General features: G+C 41.1%; 1 protein-coding gene across 1 annotated transcript in view; it reads left to right on the top strand.

The window, feature by feature from the left end:
* PDLIM5 (PDZ and LIM domain 5) overlaps nt 1–17,149 on the top strand; it is a 256,555-nt gene that overhangs the window by 229,362 nt on the left and 10,044 nt on the right. The window contains exon 10 of the mRNA XM_075351036.1: nt 9,519–9,699. Within this exon, the coding sequence (XP_075207151.1) occupies nt 9,519–9,699 (181 nt within the window). The remainder of the gene's footprint in view (nt 1–9,518; nt 9,700–17,149) is intronic.

Here is a 17,149-nt window from a genome sequence, read left to right as displayed (position 1 = left end):
TTAATTATTGATGGTTGTACACTTCTAAGAAGTTTTGCAAAACTGGCAATCATTATGGCTCAATTCCCTATTGTTCCTGCCAGTAAATACAGTGTAATTGCTAAACTCTGGCCATTTTCAAATTCTGATTCATTAATAGTCATGGCCAAAAGTGTTGGCACCCTTGAAAGTCTTACAGAAAATAAGTATTTCTCCCAGAAAATTACTGCACTTACATACAGTATGTTTTCTTATACACGTTTTTATTTCTTTTGTTTACATTGTAATAATACACACAAAAAAACAGTAAAAAAGGCAAATTGAACATAATTTCACACAAACCCCCCAAAAGGGGTTGCACAAAATTGTTGGCACCATCACCTTTAAAGGGAATCTGCCGCAGGTTTTTGCTACCTCATCTGAGAGCAGCATGACGTAGGCAAAGAGATCCTGAATCCAAAGATGTATCACTTACAGTACTGGTTGCAGTTGTTCTGTCTCCGCCCACACCTGGTTTTCAGTGTACATTTCTATAGACAGAAGCTGCTAATCACAGACGCAGGCAGAGTCTGACTTGAGTTCAGATCCTCAGTCTAATGAAAAAGCTACTGAAGCTTAAACTAACATTGCAGGTAAACAAAAACACACTTTCTGATGAGAGATGCAAGGCTGAAATCTCTGTTAACTCTTACAGCATGCTGTCTTCAGATTACATAGCAAAAAACCTGCTGACAAATTCCCTTCCCCATTCCTATGACTATCAACAAGCGTCTTATACCTCTCAACTGGAATTTCGTACCACTTTTTTGCAAACTGCTCCAGGTCTCCCATATTTAGAGGTGCCTTCTCCAACAGCTATTTTAAGATCTCTCCACAAGTGTTAAATGGGATTTAGATCCAGACTCATTGCTGACCACTTCAGAACTATCCAGCGCTTTGTTTCCATCGGTTTCTGAGTGCTTCTTGAAGTATGTTTGGGATCATTGTCCTGCTGAAAGACCCATGATCTAAAATGCAAACCCAGCTTTCTGATACTGGGCACTATATTATGACCCAAAATCCTTTGGTAATCTTCAGATTTCATGATGCCCTACACAGTCAAGGCACCAAGTGCCAGAGGAAGCAAAACAGCCCCAAAACCTCTCTAAACCTCCACTATATTTAACTGTAGGTAAGGTGTACTTTTCTTTGTAGGCGTTATTCCATTTTCAGTAAACAGTAGAAAGAGATTTTTAATAAAGTAAATCAATCTTTGTCTCATTTGTCCACAAGACTCTTTCCTAGAAGAATTTTGGTTTACTCACGTACATTTTAGCAAACTGCAGTCTAGCTTTTTTTATATTCCTCTGTCAGCAGTTGGGTCCTCTTGGGTTTCCTGCCAAGGCTTTTCATTTCATTCAAATGTTAATGGATAGTTTGTGCTGACACTAATGCAGCCTGAACCTGCAAGACAATTTGAATTTCTTTGGAACTTGATTGGGGCTGCTTATAGACCATGAAGACTATGCTGTGTTGCAACCTTTCATGATTTTTCTCTGCCATCCAAGTTCAGGGAGATTAGCTACAGTGTCATGAGTTATAAACTTCTTGATTATGTTGCGAACTATGGACAAAGGAACATCAAGATCTCTGGAGATGGACTTGTAACCTTGATATTTTCAACAATTTTGGTTTTCAAGTCCTCACAGTGCTTTTTGTGCTCCATGTGGTGTGGCACACAATGCAAAGATTGAGTTAACTTTTCCCTTTTTTTATCTGATTTCCGGTGTGATTTTTTTAGATTGCCCACACCTGTTACTTGCCACTGTTTAGTTTGAACGAGCATCGCACGCTTAAAACAAAGTTGTTTATCCACAATTTTGAAAGGTGCAAAAGAATTTTGTCTGGCCCATATTGGGGGTTTTGTGGGAAATTTCCAGTTTGCTTTTTTTTTTTTTTTTTTCTTTTTTGGTCCAATACACACAAAGGAAATAAACGTGTTTAACAAAACATGTGTAATTGCAATAGTAATAGAAATACCTCATTTTCTGGAATAATTTTAAGGTGAACACTTTCAGCCATGACTGTGTGGGACTGTTCAGTTGTGTTTTTTTCCAATAATTTGGGTATTTAAAGCGCATCACTAGATGAGAACAATGAAAGTATGTTGTACTATAGCTAATACCGCTCCCCTGCCTTCATGTGTTGCTATTTGCCTAGCTTTTAAACAATGAGATTAACTTCTCTCCAGCTTTATACTGTATGAAATGTGCGGTTTGATTGCCACATATCATATTGTAAATGGCTGCAGCTGGCCGCCTCATGCAATTACAGTTCATGGCCTTGCAGGCTGGGATACCTTGAAGTAAAGCGGGCAGTTGTATCAAGTGACCATTCAGAACACCTGTTTTAAAGCCAAAATACATCCAGGACATGGATGCCTTACTCAACAGAATACCCAGCCAGACATGATCGCTTAGATAACAGTCCTTTGTTTCTTAGCACAGTTAATTATTCATTTTTTACTTTTTCATTTATTAAATATTTATTGTGCCTGTAGATTACTTACAAGGAGCCTTCACTGAAATCCTACTGCAGTATAGGTGATTTAACTGAGTGTTCATTTTGGTCTCATTATACCTTTTCCTACATGTTTCATTGAGGACGACGGGTATTATGTTAACCAAGTAAAAAATAAGAAACAAACTTTTTTGGAGAGGTATTTCACATTACAGCCATCAGTTACATTGAAAACAGGGACCTGTCCATGTAGAACCTTTCTCAGATTTAGCTGTTTAAAAAAGTACCTCAGCTTTATCTTGTTTGCATATATAGAGCATATTACCTTTTCAATATTTTAGCTGTGTAATTTATTTCATCCCATCTGTTACATCCATACATTTGCCCCCTTCAGTATAGGAAGTTTGGTCATGTGATCTGAAGTCTAACAAACCGTCCAGTACACACACTAAGGCTGCTTTCACGCTACGTTTTTTTTAACATGCGTCATGAACGTTTTTTTGCTGTAAAAGTGGATCCTGTTTTTACAAAGAAAAACGCATGCAATCGCATGTGTTATTTTGCAGGATCCTGCCACTTGAAGTTTATGGGCGGGCATTGAAGTCATGTGATCGGGAGTGAGGGGAACTGAACGTGATAGACTGGGAGCCGGCATCTGACAGCTGCGGACGCTGGTAACCAAGGTAAACATCGAGTAACTAAGTGAAGTGCTTTGCTTGGATACCCGATATTTACCTTGGTTACGAGCGTCCGTAGCTGCTAGGAGCCGGGCTGCCTGCTCCCTGCACACGTAACTAAGGTAAACATCGGGTAACTAAGCGAAGCGCGTTGCTTGGTTACCAAGATATTTACCTTGGTTACGAGCATCCGCCGCTCTCAAGCAGGGGGGAGAGAGGGAGGAGGAGAGAGAGACTGATCACGCCAGACTGGTTTCTGGACATGCTCAGTAGAGCAAGCAGGATCCTGTCTATCAGCATGCCAGCATTCACATGAGTTTGCGTGCAGTATAGTCAGGATCCAGTGAAAAACAGTATTTGGACGCAGCTCAAAAACGCTACCAGTAGCGTTTTTGAAAAAAGTTAAAAAACTGCAACTCGCTGGATCCTCACTATAACGCACACAAATGCATGTGAATGCATGTTGACACGAGTCCATTGCAAATGCATTGAAATGAAAACGCATTTGCACTGGATCCGTTTTTGCGTTAAAATAACGTTCATGACACATGTTAAAAAAAAGCAGTGTGAAAGCAGCCTAATGTGTAGACAGGAAGTCAGTCTCTGAATTCTTGTGATCTGCAGGATGACATCATCGCTTCTCAAATTCCTCCTGGCAGCTCTGTCTCCGTCCCTCCTAACTCCACAATCCCTGGCCATCTGTATCTCCTCCCATGCAGCTATTTGTATTGGTGAAGATTTATGAAACTGTGTAAGAGAGACTGGTCTTGTAGAAATTAAAAAAAAAAATAAAAAAAAACCCATAACTGAGATAAAGCAGGCATTCCCATCAACACTTGGTCACAGTTCTATTTATAGAAGGATGCAGAAGGCCCCCATGATAAAAAGCCTGAAGAACCACTCACAGAGCTATCATCTATGGTCAAGGGTGCGGGATGGTACACTATACGTATCAGTGTTGTTGGCATCCTATACAAGCCTTATTTGTGTGCATCAAAAAAGCTAAACAACAATCCACGTAGATGATAGGTGTGCAAGTGGATGTCCATCAGTACTTTCTACCTGTGCCTCATTTTATCATGGGGGCCTGCTGCGTCTTGTACTATATTAATATTGTGACCAGATATTGGTATGTATGGTTGCTTTACTTTCTGTGATGTTTTCATTCAACCATAGATCAGCTTGTGTTTTGTGTTCTTCTCTTGAAAAATAAAAGCTGCTTTATGATTGAATGTTATTAGTGGCAAATTCCGTTTTCCTTTTTAGCAGCTTCATAAATCTGGCCTTTTGTTATATATGCTTTATTTAAGAGGGCAGTGAAATGAAACTGAATCACAAGGATTCACTTAGGCTACATTGCGTACGCTGCAGTTTTTTCTGCACACAAACTGCAACCAAAACTGCACCTTGTCAGAGAGAGCCTGGAAATATCCAAAAAAAAAAAACTCTTGTAATGTAGGTGTGTCTTTGGTGCGTTTTTGATGCATTTTTTGTGACAAAAACGCACCAAAATAGCACAAAATTATTAGCATGCATTTTTTATGCGTTTTTTGTGACAAGTGTTGACAAAAACGCTCGAAGAATAAACATACTGCATCTTTTTTATCACCAACTTTTGACAAAAAAAAAACACTGACAAACTGCAAGGTGCACATAGCAAATCTGACTTCATAGACTTTGCTGGGAAGTCAAATGTCAGTTCTGACAACAAAACTGCACCAAAAAACGTGACAAAAATGTGGCCTTAGACTTTGCTATTTAATCCAGGGGACAGCAGCTCTAGGTCACTGATATGTCACTAATCTATATCTGGCAACATTTAGAAAAAAGCATAAGAAAAAAGGGTTTTCAGCTTACCTGCCAAAGTGTTCACCAGACAGGCTGAGTCTGGAAAGATGCAAGCAGTAGGAAGGAGAACAGGTTGGGTTGGATACAGCACCAACAAATTAGTAAAAAATCAAATATTTATTGAACAACAATAAAATGAAAAATATAAAAAAAAGTTTTTAAATCGTGTGCATGAGGGCACTAACTCGTTTCGGACTACAAACAAAATATTAAAAACAGTCCTTAGCCCTTTTCTGTGAGGCCTTGCATATTAGAGTTCCTGTCCCTATGTTGCACAGATGGAGTACGGCTTAGCAGCCCGCCTGATCTAATAGTATGGGCGTCACCTAATAGGCTGTGGACTTGTGACTGTGCATCTACATGTGTGAACAGCGCTCTATGCAAGCCATCAGTGTGCAGTTTTATCATCCAGCAATCGCTCCCTCCATATATTTGGAAGTGTGTGTGTGATTTGCTCCTCCTGCACCTGTGATGCCTCCACTTAGTGGGGGTTTGGCTGCATCCTGCTAGAGTACTAGATTTTGGCCTGGGCAATGTACAACTGCAGCCCATCTTTGCTGTAAGTAAATACTTGTAGAACGAAGTTTAGCTCTGACCAAGGGAAACTAACTTGGACTTTTGTATGTTAGTGGGTGTTGGAAGATGAGAGCGAAAATAGCAGCCTCTGAATCCCTCAGCTTCACTGCTCTCCACATAAGACCCCTTCACACGTCCATGCAAAAGAATGTTTTACATGGTCTGTAGTGTGGGTGCATATATGTGCCCCGTGTGTGAGTTCCTGGTACTGTTCGTGTGACAGGATATCACATGGACAGAATAATCTTGTATACTTGCTTGTCTCGGGCGCTGCTGTTGCTTTGAAGTCCGCAGTTAGTGTAGTGAATATTCATGAGCATAATGAGCAGGACCCGAAAACAGCAGCGCCAGTATAAAAAATTAAAGTTTTTTAAGTGACGTGTTTTGTCCGGTACATGTCACACGGATAACATCAGTGTGTGGTCCGCGAGACGCCCGTGAAATTACGAATGTGTGCACAAACACATTGAATTTAATGGTATACATGTGTCCGGTATGTGTGGAAACTGACACCACACATACTGGAAACATGAACGTGTGAAGGAAACCTAAGAAATACTTTCCAGGCTGCTCTTTGAGTTCCTTGTGTGAGAAAGCACACAACAACGGTGGTATTCTTGTTTGCTAAATAGGTGGCATTTGTATCGATAGGACTAGCTTATGCGGTAGACCACTCCTCAATTGCTTTTACTGTGAAGATTCCTTTTATTCTGAAGAAGGAAATGCCTCAAATCCAGTTTTCTTGCACAATGTTTGGATTGCATAGTTCACACTTTTAATATTGATGTTCTCTAGTTATACATAGTACCAAGACCACCACAAAGACTTGAAAAAGACCAGTATGTGCATGCTTTTGTCATTTTCCACGCTTTTGTAAGAGAAGAAGAAAATTATTTATGGGACCTTAGTCCAGTGTCCATATTAGTACTGTGATTACTAGGCATCCACACCAACCCTTGTCCGGCTGCCACAAAATACCAATGTGGACACTATACCATGGTCTGGAAAGTGTTTGTTGCTCAATTGTAACTTTTATTAAGCTTTTTTGCAACTACAATAAGGAGTAACTCAGCGATTTGATAAAGAATAACTGAGCGGCCCATAATGTCGTCTCTACTAGGCTGTCCACAATGACAAAACAACTTAAGGCTATGTGCGCACGTTGCGTACAAGCCCTGCAGAAATTTCTGCAGCGATCTGAAGAGCACATGTGCGCTTTAGATCGCTGCAGAAATGTCCGTAGTGAGCGCCGATTCCATGCGCTCTGCCTGCAGCTCCTGCCATAGACAGAGCAGGAGCTGCCGGCAAAGCGCAGGAAAGAAGTGACATGTCACTTCTTTTTGCGCAGCGCTTCGGCAGTAGCCGAAGCGCTGCGCTCTTAGACGCCACGTGCGCACGGCCCCTGCACAATCTCCATAGACTGTGCAGGGGCCGCAGGACGCATGCAGTTACGCTGCGCTACAAAGCGCAGCGTAACTGCATGTTTTTACGCAACGTGCGCACATAGCCTAAGGAATCAAATACTTAAGTCTCTGAATTCTAATATTAAGGCTAACATTTGTCATGTATTCTAGCCTGATTAATGGCTGGGTGATATAGAGCATGTCTCTGATTATTCTGCCTTCTACATAATCCCTTATTCACCTGGAGTTGAACCTGGTGCTCTGACCAGAGAATGTCAGCATTGTAATCTTTAGAGAGCCATCATTGTACTGCGATTCTGTTGCAGGACCCTTTTTTTTCTTCTTTTGTATCCTACTTTGCCTCTGATATACCTTCCATGGCATTTCCACGCTCTCCAGGTTCCATTTTGTAAGTAGCGATGCCTGTCTTTTTAATACAGATGGAAACTCAATCCTGTCTGGAACAGGAAAACTTGTCTTCTTTAGTGTCACTCTTTTGTTAATGATTCAGTTAAATTAGGCTGTGCTGACACTGAGAGAAGAGAGCACTTTGTTGTACATAAGGACGGCTATTGTCTCTTCTGTGCATAGCTGAGGAACGTTAGTGTATGAAGGTGCTTGTACAGAGGATGGAAGATATCACGTTAGGTCACCGTTTTCATTATCCTCTCAGACCAGGGTGATTTTTATTCTGAGAAATATTGGTTTTAGTCATTTAAAATACTACAGTTGAAATGTGTTTTGTTTTTTTTTTTACTGTTTCGCTAATTTATTTAGTAGACTTATCGGTAAGAATCCTACCCTTAACAATCAACATTACAAAGGGGCGCCAAAGCCTTGGTGCGGTTTACTCTGGAATAGCAGTGCATCGCTGAAACATACAGATGAGCCTGGTACCATACACTCGTGGGGCTAAACTAATGATTGGGACGGTTTCAAAGGTTGGAACTCCATCAAGCACCGCACTGATGTCCTGAAAGTAAAGGCTGCTTACATGGACCAACTGGATGCACAATATGACCACCAATCGGTCAACGATTACTGATCATCTATTGTGTTAATACCTGTTTACACAGTATAACTGCAAAACGATGCGCACTGAGCGATCTACACTAGCTTCATCAATGGGCACAGGCTGCCCTAGTCCTTGGTAGCACTAGTCCTACTTTCACAACATGATGCACCCCTGAAATCATTATTTATTTATTTATTTTTTTTTTTTTTTTTGTGCTGCACAAAAAATCATTTCACCTAATGAATTTCTTTTATCCGCTTTCATTCAGTGGCCAGCATCTGGTTTACATGGCAGGATAATCGTGAAACAAGCGTCGGGTAACCATCCAAATATTAGGCAGTATAGAACTGAAGTACTTGACACTATATACAGTAATTTTGTTTCCAAATATACAGTTTAATAAGATTTTCTTTTTTTAAAAAAGTATGTTATTTTATGCACAATGTCAAAACGCATAACATATTTACAAAAACTATTGCCCTGTTCTGTGGGTGATAGAACGTGGATCAAGTTTCATTGAAACAGCACAAAAATGTATGTGAATTTGTCACGTGCCAAATTCTACTATTGATATTTAGGCAAACTTTTAAACATCTATGTTTCTAATTTAAAAGGAACATATGCGATTCTTCATGCTGCCTAAACCATGGGCAGCATGAATAAGAGCCTGGCTGCTCCACTGTTCAGAGACTATATACTCTAAAGATTTGACTGAGACTGACTAAAGCCGGAGATTAGAGTAGTCCTGAGTTGCCACACGGCTGGCCTCTACCAGTGCTGCTGCAGGTGATTCTCTGGTCTCTCCCATTACAGTTGGTTCTTGTATGTAAATCAGTAGAAGGATTTGGAAAGAAAACTTGTCAGATGTGAATGAATTGTAGACCTTCAACTTAAATTTAGCTTTTAAAAAATATTGCAATTATAAGCAGTCGAGTCGTGCATAATTAAAGTAGCACTCCCATCAGTTTTTATCCTTTTAATGTATTGCAATCATCATATAATATAGCACTGTGTACTTAAATTGCTAGTTTTGCCCTTCTGCCCAGTTAATTTGTCTGTTTTCCATTAGGTCTATGACATCAGGTGATTGTCATGTGTCATCACTGCAAAGTCCCTGGCAGAGCAGCTGGGTCAGAAGTTGAAGATGGGGATAACTTATGCAGGGAAAAGATACTTCCCGTTTCTACACAGAGCTTAGAAGCATTAAGTTTGTCGCTTTCTGATCATGTGGTGTCATAGACCTAATGGAAAAGAGAAAAATTAACTGGGTTGAAGGGCAAAATTAATAAGTACACAGTGCTATCTATTATGATGATTGCAATTTATTAAGAGGATATAACTTTGATGGCAGTGCTTCTTTAAACCAAAGCTAGTCTCAACTTTTAGCACAAAAATACAATATTTGAAACATTTTTTTTCTCCAGAAAACTGAAGATCCACACTTTTCCACATTTGATAACTCTGTTAATATCTATGATTTATTAAATGTTTTTTTCTTTCTCTTTACCCATCTTATACCAGAGGTCCATTTTTGTTGGCATTGGGGAAATCTTGGCATCCAGAGGAATTCAATTGTGCTCATTGCAAGTTGAGCATGGCTGAGATGGGATTTGTTCAAGAAAAAGGTTCGCTGTATTGTGAAATATGCTATGAGAAGTTTTTTGCACCAGATTGTGCCCGCTGTCAGAGAAAGATTCTTGGTGTAAGTAGCAGTTCATATATCTTGGAAATTTGTATTCTGATTATTGTAACACATTTTTTTCAAAATTATTTCTGTGAGGACATTTTAGGCTTCCTTAAATAGATTTGTCACCAGATCTCACATTGCAAACTGCATACAATTTATCAAATCTGATGCCAGGTTAATGCTGCCCTAATGTAAGATGGCATAAAGTAGGTGCAGAGCTTCTGATTCTAACTGTAGGCATTTGTTTAACCCCTTCACGACATCCAGCATTCATGTACAGTGTTGCGGGAGTTGTGCTCCCGTAAACATCCCGTACATGTGCGCAACTAGGATCTTGCCAGCTATCCTGTGACACCGGCAAAATAATCAGCGGGTTTAAGCTATTTTTCATAGCTGACAACCTGCTGTAGCTTCCACGACTGGTGCTAGCCGGGATCTAATGTCCTGCAATGTAAAATCCTTGAAGGCATTAGCAGCTCTTCGAACAGACCAGGGAAAGATGATGACGAATCCCGGGACTAGGTCAAATTAAAAAGAAAAGTTCAAATTATTTATTAAAGAACAAAAAATGAAAAAAAAAATTATACTAACAAATATATGTAAGAACAAAGAGTACACATATTTGGTATCGCTACATTTAGATCAACCTGCTCTGTAAAAGTGGCATACTAGTTAACCCCTTTAATGGACAGAAAAAAGAAATTGGTGGCAAAAAATCATAGGTTTTGGGTTTTTTTTCATCACATTGCCGAAAAAAAGTGGAATAAAACGCAATAACAAAATAAATAATAATGGCATCACTGAAAACATCATCTTGTCCTGCAAAAAAAACACCCCTCTCAGCCTCGTCCACAGAATAATATAAAAATGCCGAATTTGCATTTCAAAAGTCAAATGGTGCTCTTTCCCTTCCGAGCCCTGCCGTGTGCTCAGTCAATAGTTTTCCACCATATGGAGTGTCGACGTACTCTGCAAATTGTATGGTGTATTTTCTCCTGTTACCCTTGTGAAAATCTAAACATTGGGCCTAAAGTAACATTTTTGTTGGAAAAAAAAATGTTTTTTTTTTTTCCTTCCACAGTGCTTTAATTCCTCTGCACCTAAAGGGGTAATACACTTATTGAATGTGGTTTTGAGCACTTTGAGGATTGTAGTTTTTAAAATGGTGTCACTTTTGGATAAAAGCGTTTTGTGAATTTTGGTGGAAAAATAAGACATTGCTGACAAACTTTAAACCCTTCTAACTTCCTAACAAAAAAAAAAAAAAATTGTCTCAAATGGGAGCCTCTGCCACCTCCCTGAAGAAAAAAAAAAAACAAGGCATCAGTGGCTCTTGTTTCAGGTGCTGGGCTAGTCCCTGCATGCTTTGAGATGTGCACAGTGACAGTGCGTGCTCTGTTGTTGGGTCAGATCAGTAGTAGCAAGCCGGCAACAGCAGAGCACAGTGTCAGTGCGCATTGGCAGAATATCCATCAAGTAAGGTCACTTGTGGAGCTGCCACTGGTCTCTGCACACTAGGTATTCAGAGAATGTGCTCTGCTCTGTTATTCACCCAGTCTGATAACTGCAGCTTGTACGGAGCAGTGTGAGATTTCAGCAGCAGGAGCTTTCAGTTAGGCTAGATGGAGATTAAGTGTAAACTTTCAGTAAGTATTACATAGACATGCTGACAATTTTATTATCAAAGTTCCAGAGCGCAATCAGGTCTAAGGACTATTACTTTGAATTATTACTGCAGGCAGATTAGTATCAACACAGTTATTCAGTTTTAAACTTGTTTTTTTAATGCAGTTTTTTTAGTTGGTCTTTATTAGAATTTGTAGCAAAAGGGAATAAAAAAGGCAATTTAATATTAGCTGACTTAAATTGTAGGCATGAATTTTTCAGTATGGAAGAAAGAAAATGTCATACACCATTGATTTCTATATTGAAACCATATGGCAGCACATTAAAATTTTGATTGTGATTGAAATGGATGTCACAATCAGCAAAGAAAACAGAAATGAGTTATAAAGTTTTCATAAAATCCAAGGACCTGCAGCATAGATTATAATATTGCCCAGGTCAGAGCGACGCGTTTCAACAAACTGTCTTAATCATGGTCAGACCATGACTAAGACAGTTTGTTGAAACGCGTCGCTCTGACCTGGGCAATATTATAATCTATGCTGCATGTCCTTGGATTTTATGAAAACTTTGTGAATAAAGAAGATTGCTTTTAATCCAATATGAGATTGCGCTGGATTTGTCTTATAATTAACCTGGTGACTTCTAACCATCCATGCGCTGAATTCGCCACTACGGGACTGCAGCAAGTTTGGTGAGCGGATACTCATTTCTACACAAGAAAAAAGTGTATTAGGTACATGGTTTGATCTGTTGTTTTTTTTTTCGCTAGAATTCTTGCTGGTTGTTACAGCCATCAGCACACACAACTGTAATGTGAAAGATTTTGCATCCTTTTTACAGGTGGTTTCCAGGACTTTAATATTGAGGACACTTGCTTAGGATAAGTGATCAATATAAGTGGGAATTAAACCCAAACACCTTACCATCAGCTGTTAACAGCTTTTGTGGCCACTGAATATAAACCACGTCTAAGCCGAAACACCACAGCGTAGCACTGTATGCTTTATAGTGGCCATTCTCGGGTGCTGCAGCTCATCCTCCTACAAACACCTTATCACTGGAAGTGCGTGGACCTATACCTACACTGACATAATATTAGTGACCTATTTTAAAGGTAATCTGTCAGTAAGTTTTTGCTATGTAATCTGAGGACAGCATGCTGTAGGGGTTAAAGAAAAAAAACTTTGCCTCACATCAGGCTGTGTGCTTTTGTTTACTTAAACTAAAGGCTTTATCACCTAGTGATTATCATTGCTGGATTACAATGTCATGTGCACAGCAGTCCAGCATGTCGCCTCCTGTTATTGGCACCTCACTGTCAATGTACAATCTCTATTGAGAGCCTGGTGTGGCTGATGCAGCTCTCACCTCTGATCTCGACCTAAATCTAAAAATTCTGATTTGTGTCAGAACGGCCACACCCAGTTATCTAAGTCATACTTTATTGGATTCAGGATCTCTTTACCTACATCATGCTGCTCTCAGATGAGATAGCAAAAAATATGCTGACCGATACCCTTTAAGGACAGGTCATTAACAGGGATGATCAAATACCTCAAATATTCGGCTTTGCGAATATCCGATGAATAGGTCGCCGTTATGCGAATATTCGATGCACAATGTAAGTCTATGGGAAGCCCGAATAGTTCCGAATAGTTGTTATTCGGGTTTCCCATAGACTTACATTGTGCATTGAATATTCACTAATAGCGTCGACCTTTTCAGCAAATATTCGCAAAGCTGAATATTTGAGGTATTCGATCATCCCTAGTCATTAACCATTTCCCAACATTTCACATACAGGTACGTCATAATGGGAAAGGTGTTTCCACAGTATAATGTAGAGAGACCCCCATGGTGGTGATGTAGGCACGAGATGTGTCCTCACAATCACCACCATGATCTCTGCTCACTGACAGACGAGCACCTGCAGCAACAATGTAAGCACTGTCACTGGCTATTTAAAGAGAATCTGTCACCAGGTTTTTGACAATTAATCTGAGAGCAGCATAATGTAGGGGCACAGATCCTGATTCCAGGGATGTCACTTACTGGTTTGCTTAGTGTAGTTTTAATAAAATCACTGTTTAATTAGCAGGAGATTATCATTACAGGACTACTTGGCCTATTGTCAGGTAGTCCAGCATATTCATGAGCTCTGTGTAATTGCTAGATCTGCAGCAGAGAAAACATTGATTTTATCACAATTACAGGAAAAAAGCTCAGTAAGTGACACATTGCTGAAATTGGGGTCTCTGCCCCTACATTTGCTACCCCATCTGAGAGCAGCATAAAACCTGATGACAGATTCCCTTTAAAGGGGTGGTCTGCTACACAACATAGTGGTCACACTTCGATGTAAAGCTCATAAAGAAGACTTTTCTCAGATACCTTGTGCAGTCAGTTGTTCCTCCTGAGCTGCAGTATTGTGGTCTGCTCATCCCCATCACATGACCTCTGTGAAACTTTGCCCACAGCCCAGTCACTCAGGGAGACTGGGGCCCAGCTAGGCGATGTCGGGTCAGCTGGAAGTTGACGTGACATCACCAGATCACAGAGGTCATGGAGCCGGAGGTCACGTGATGGGGATGAGCGGACCGCAAGAGTGCAGCTCAGAGGCACAATTACCTACACAAGGTATTTGAGTAAAGCCTTCTTTATGAGCTTTACATCGATGTGTGGCCACTATGCTGTGTAGTAGACCACCTCTTTTAAAATTGTAGATGTTGCAGTCAATAGTGACCGTTGCATCTAGATGATTGTAATAGAGAAGTTGGCTCCCCATTCCCACACTTCTTTCCCAAGATGCAGTTACAGGGTACTGAGGTCATACAATGTCCTTTGGTCTGCCGGGTACGATAGTCTGTTAAATACTGGTTATGGCAGGGCATCCTGTTAGTGTAAGACTGACCGGTCTAATGCATTGCAATATATCAGTATTACAGACTAGCGATCAGATTACTGCGTGTTCAGGACTAGGGATAGGTGAACTCGAACTGTACAGTTCGGGGTTTGTACCGAACACATGGTGGGAAGCTCGTCTTACAGTTCAGGTCCAGGGGCTGTAAAAAAAAAAAGCATGTTATTTAAAAAACATTATGATCATACTTACAGGTCCTGCTACGCATCCTGCAGACTCTTTCCCAGCGCTTCTACTTCCACGTCCGTCCGATCATTGCTTTGCCACCCGGTAAGCACCTCTGGCTAAAAGGACCTTCCGTGACGTCATACCCATATGAATAGTCATGTGTGAATGTTGTATTACCTCATTGGCTACAGACTGGTCACGTGAGAGTGACGTTATCAAAGGTCCTGGTGCACCGTGATGAGAGTGTTGCATCCCATCACGGTTGAGCCTAGAATTTACGTGCTTCAGTCAGTCATGGGCGTGACTGGCTTGGCTGGTGGGTGTGGCCGGCTTGCATCGGATCACGGTGCACAATGTCCTGACAGCAGCGGGTCAGCTGTGTTTATTTCCATGCAGCTGAGTCGCTCCTGTCCTGAGAGTGGAGTGATGCAATGCAAAACGTAAGTGCAATCATCCCCTCACTGTCAGCCTGCTTCATCACTCTGTACAGAGCGTTGTAGCAGAGCTGACATGGGTCTCTTTGCTTTTCACTCTGCTTCATTACTGTGCACAGTGTCTAAACAGAGTTGAATTTGCTGTCCCTGTGGATTACGTCGGACTAAGGATCTTTTTATAATAAAGATGGAGTCTCTCAATGGTTTTTTTTGTTTTACTTCTAATAAAAAAAAATTCTGTGTTGTTTTTTTACTGTTTCCTAGAAATTCATGGTGGCCATGTCTAATTTGATGTGACACAATGAATTTCAGGCTTAGTATCATCTCAGAATACAGAGCTGGTATTAACCCCTTTATTACCCAGCGTTCCACCCGGAACCAGGGCCGCTGGACGAGTCTGGTAACGCGCCTAGAAATAGCGCTAAGAATGCGCCATTTCCAGGGGCAGCTGTGGGCTGCCGAGAATCCCAGCGCCCAGCTGCCTGGCTTTACCTGAATAGCGATCAAAATACAGGAAAAACCCATATTTATTTATTTTTTTTATTTAAAAAAATAATAAAAAATGTGTGGACTCCCGTTGCATTTTTTTATTGCTAGCTAAGGGTAATCCAGGCATCTACTGGCTAACCACCCCCCCCCCCCCTCCCCCGCCTGCTTGGTGTTATTTACTGGCAATGAAAAATCCAGGGAAGCCCTTTTTATTGCCAAAAAAAAAACAAAAAAAAATGACTAACATGGGCTTCGCCATATTTTTGTATGCTAGCCAGGTACGGGCTGCCCCCAACCCTCAGCCGCCTATTTGTACCCGGCTGGGAACCAAAAATATAGGGAAGCTTTTTTTTATTTTTCATGAATTTCATGAAATAATCAAAAAAACAAACAAAAACAACGTGGGCTTTGCCCAATTTTTGTGTCCAGCCAGGTGTAATTGGGCAGCTGGTGATTGGAATCCGTAGCGCAGGGTGGCCCAAGCTTTCTGGGCCCCCCTCGCTGAGAATTGCAGTCCACAGCCGCCCCAGAAAATGGCGCTTTCATAGAAGCGCTGTATTCAACTCTCCCAGCGGCCCTGGTGGCGGGTGGCACGCTGGGTAATAAGGGGTTAATACCAGCTTTGTTTTACCAGCTGGTATTACGCCCGAGATACTTAATGTCAGGCCAAGTTTGACCCGGCCATTAAGAATCTCCAATAAAGGGTTAAAAAAAGACACCACACAAGGAAAAAATACTTTATTAGAAATAAATACACAGACACACTTAAGGACTTCATCTTTATTACTCCCTCTCACCCCTCCACGATCCTGGTCCTCTGTCTTTTTCAACCAATCTAGCTGTGCTATATCAGACAGCACGGGAGGGGAAGAACGCTGCTGCTCCCCATACTGTGTAATCGAAGCAGTGGCTGCGGGTTGGTAAGCGGTGACGTCACCGCTGCCCACGGTGGCAGCGGTGACATCACTGCTTACCAACCTAACATAGTAATCTAACGATCAGGTTACTATAGCTACGGTGATCTCCATTCACCTAATTCCCGACACTGCTATTCCTCACCAGCTGTGGTATTAGTGTGTGTCAGCCAATCCCTGCATGTAGACTGATTGTAAAGACCGCCAACATGTCGCAGATTGTACAGAGTACTGAGATGCTCAGGCGAGCACCAAGTACCGACAAGATACAGGACCTTGCATGACGTCATAGCCATGTGACCGGTCTGTACCCAACGAGGTAATACAACATTCACTCGTGACTGGTCACATGGCTATGACGTCACAGAAGGTCCTATCGTCAGCAGTAGTTACAGGGAGGGCACAGCGATGATCGGAAGAAGCAGCGGTGGGAGACAGTCTTCAGGACGCGTCGCGGGACTGGACTGTAAGTATGATGACAATGTTTATTATTAACAATATTTTTTATTTTACAGCTCCCCCCGCCCCATCACATAACTGTAAAGTCCAAGTTCGGTGTTCGGACGCAAGTTTGCGTTATCTCAGAACCCGAACTCAAACTTTATAAAACGTTCGGGCCAGTCTCCCGAACACGAACATCAGGGGGTTCGCCCATCAATATTCAGGTCCCAAAGGAGTATAATCAAAAAAGAGGAGACACTATATAATTTAGTTAAAATTAAATGAACAATGCGCAATGTGCCTTAGTTTTTCTTAGGTTTTCAAAGCACGCAGATGTTTTCCTTTTTCCTGGTTTGTTCCTTTTTTCGTTTTGTACTTTTAAAGACCATATAGAATGCATTAGAACATTTGGGTATGCTTCCCAATAAATGGCTGCCCAGGTTTTTACATTCTCTTTCTGTCTCCAGCCA

This window comes from Anomaloglossus baeobatrachus, chromosome 1 (assembly GCF_048569485.1).
Source record: "Anomaloglossus baeobatrachus isolate aAnoBae1 chromosome 1, aAnoBae1.hap1, whole genome shotgun sequence".
Taxonomy (NCBI): domain Eukaryota; kingdom Metazoa; phylum Chordata; class Amphibia; order Anura; family Aromobatidae; genus Anomaloglossus; species Anomaloglossus baeobatrachus.
This window is presented reverse-complemented; position numbering and strand designations above follow the sequence as displayed.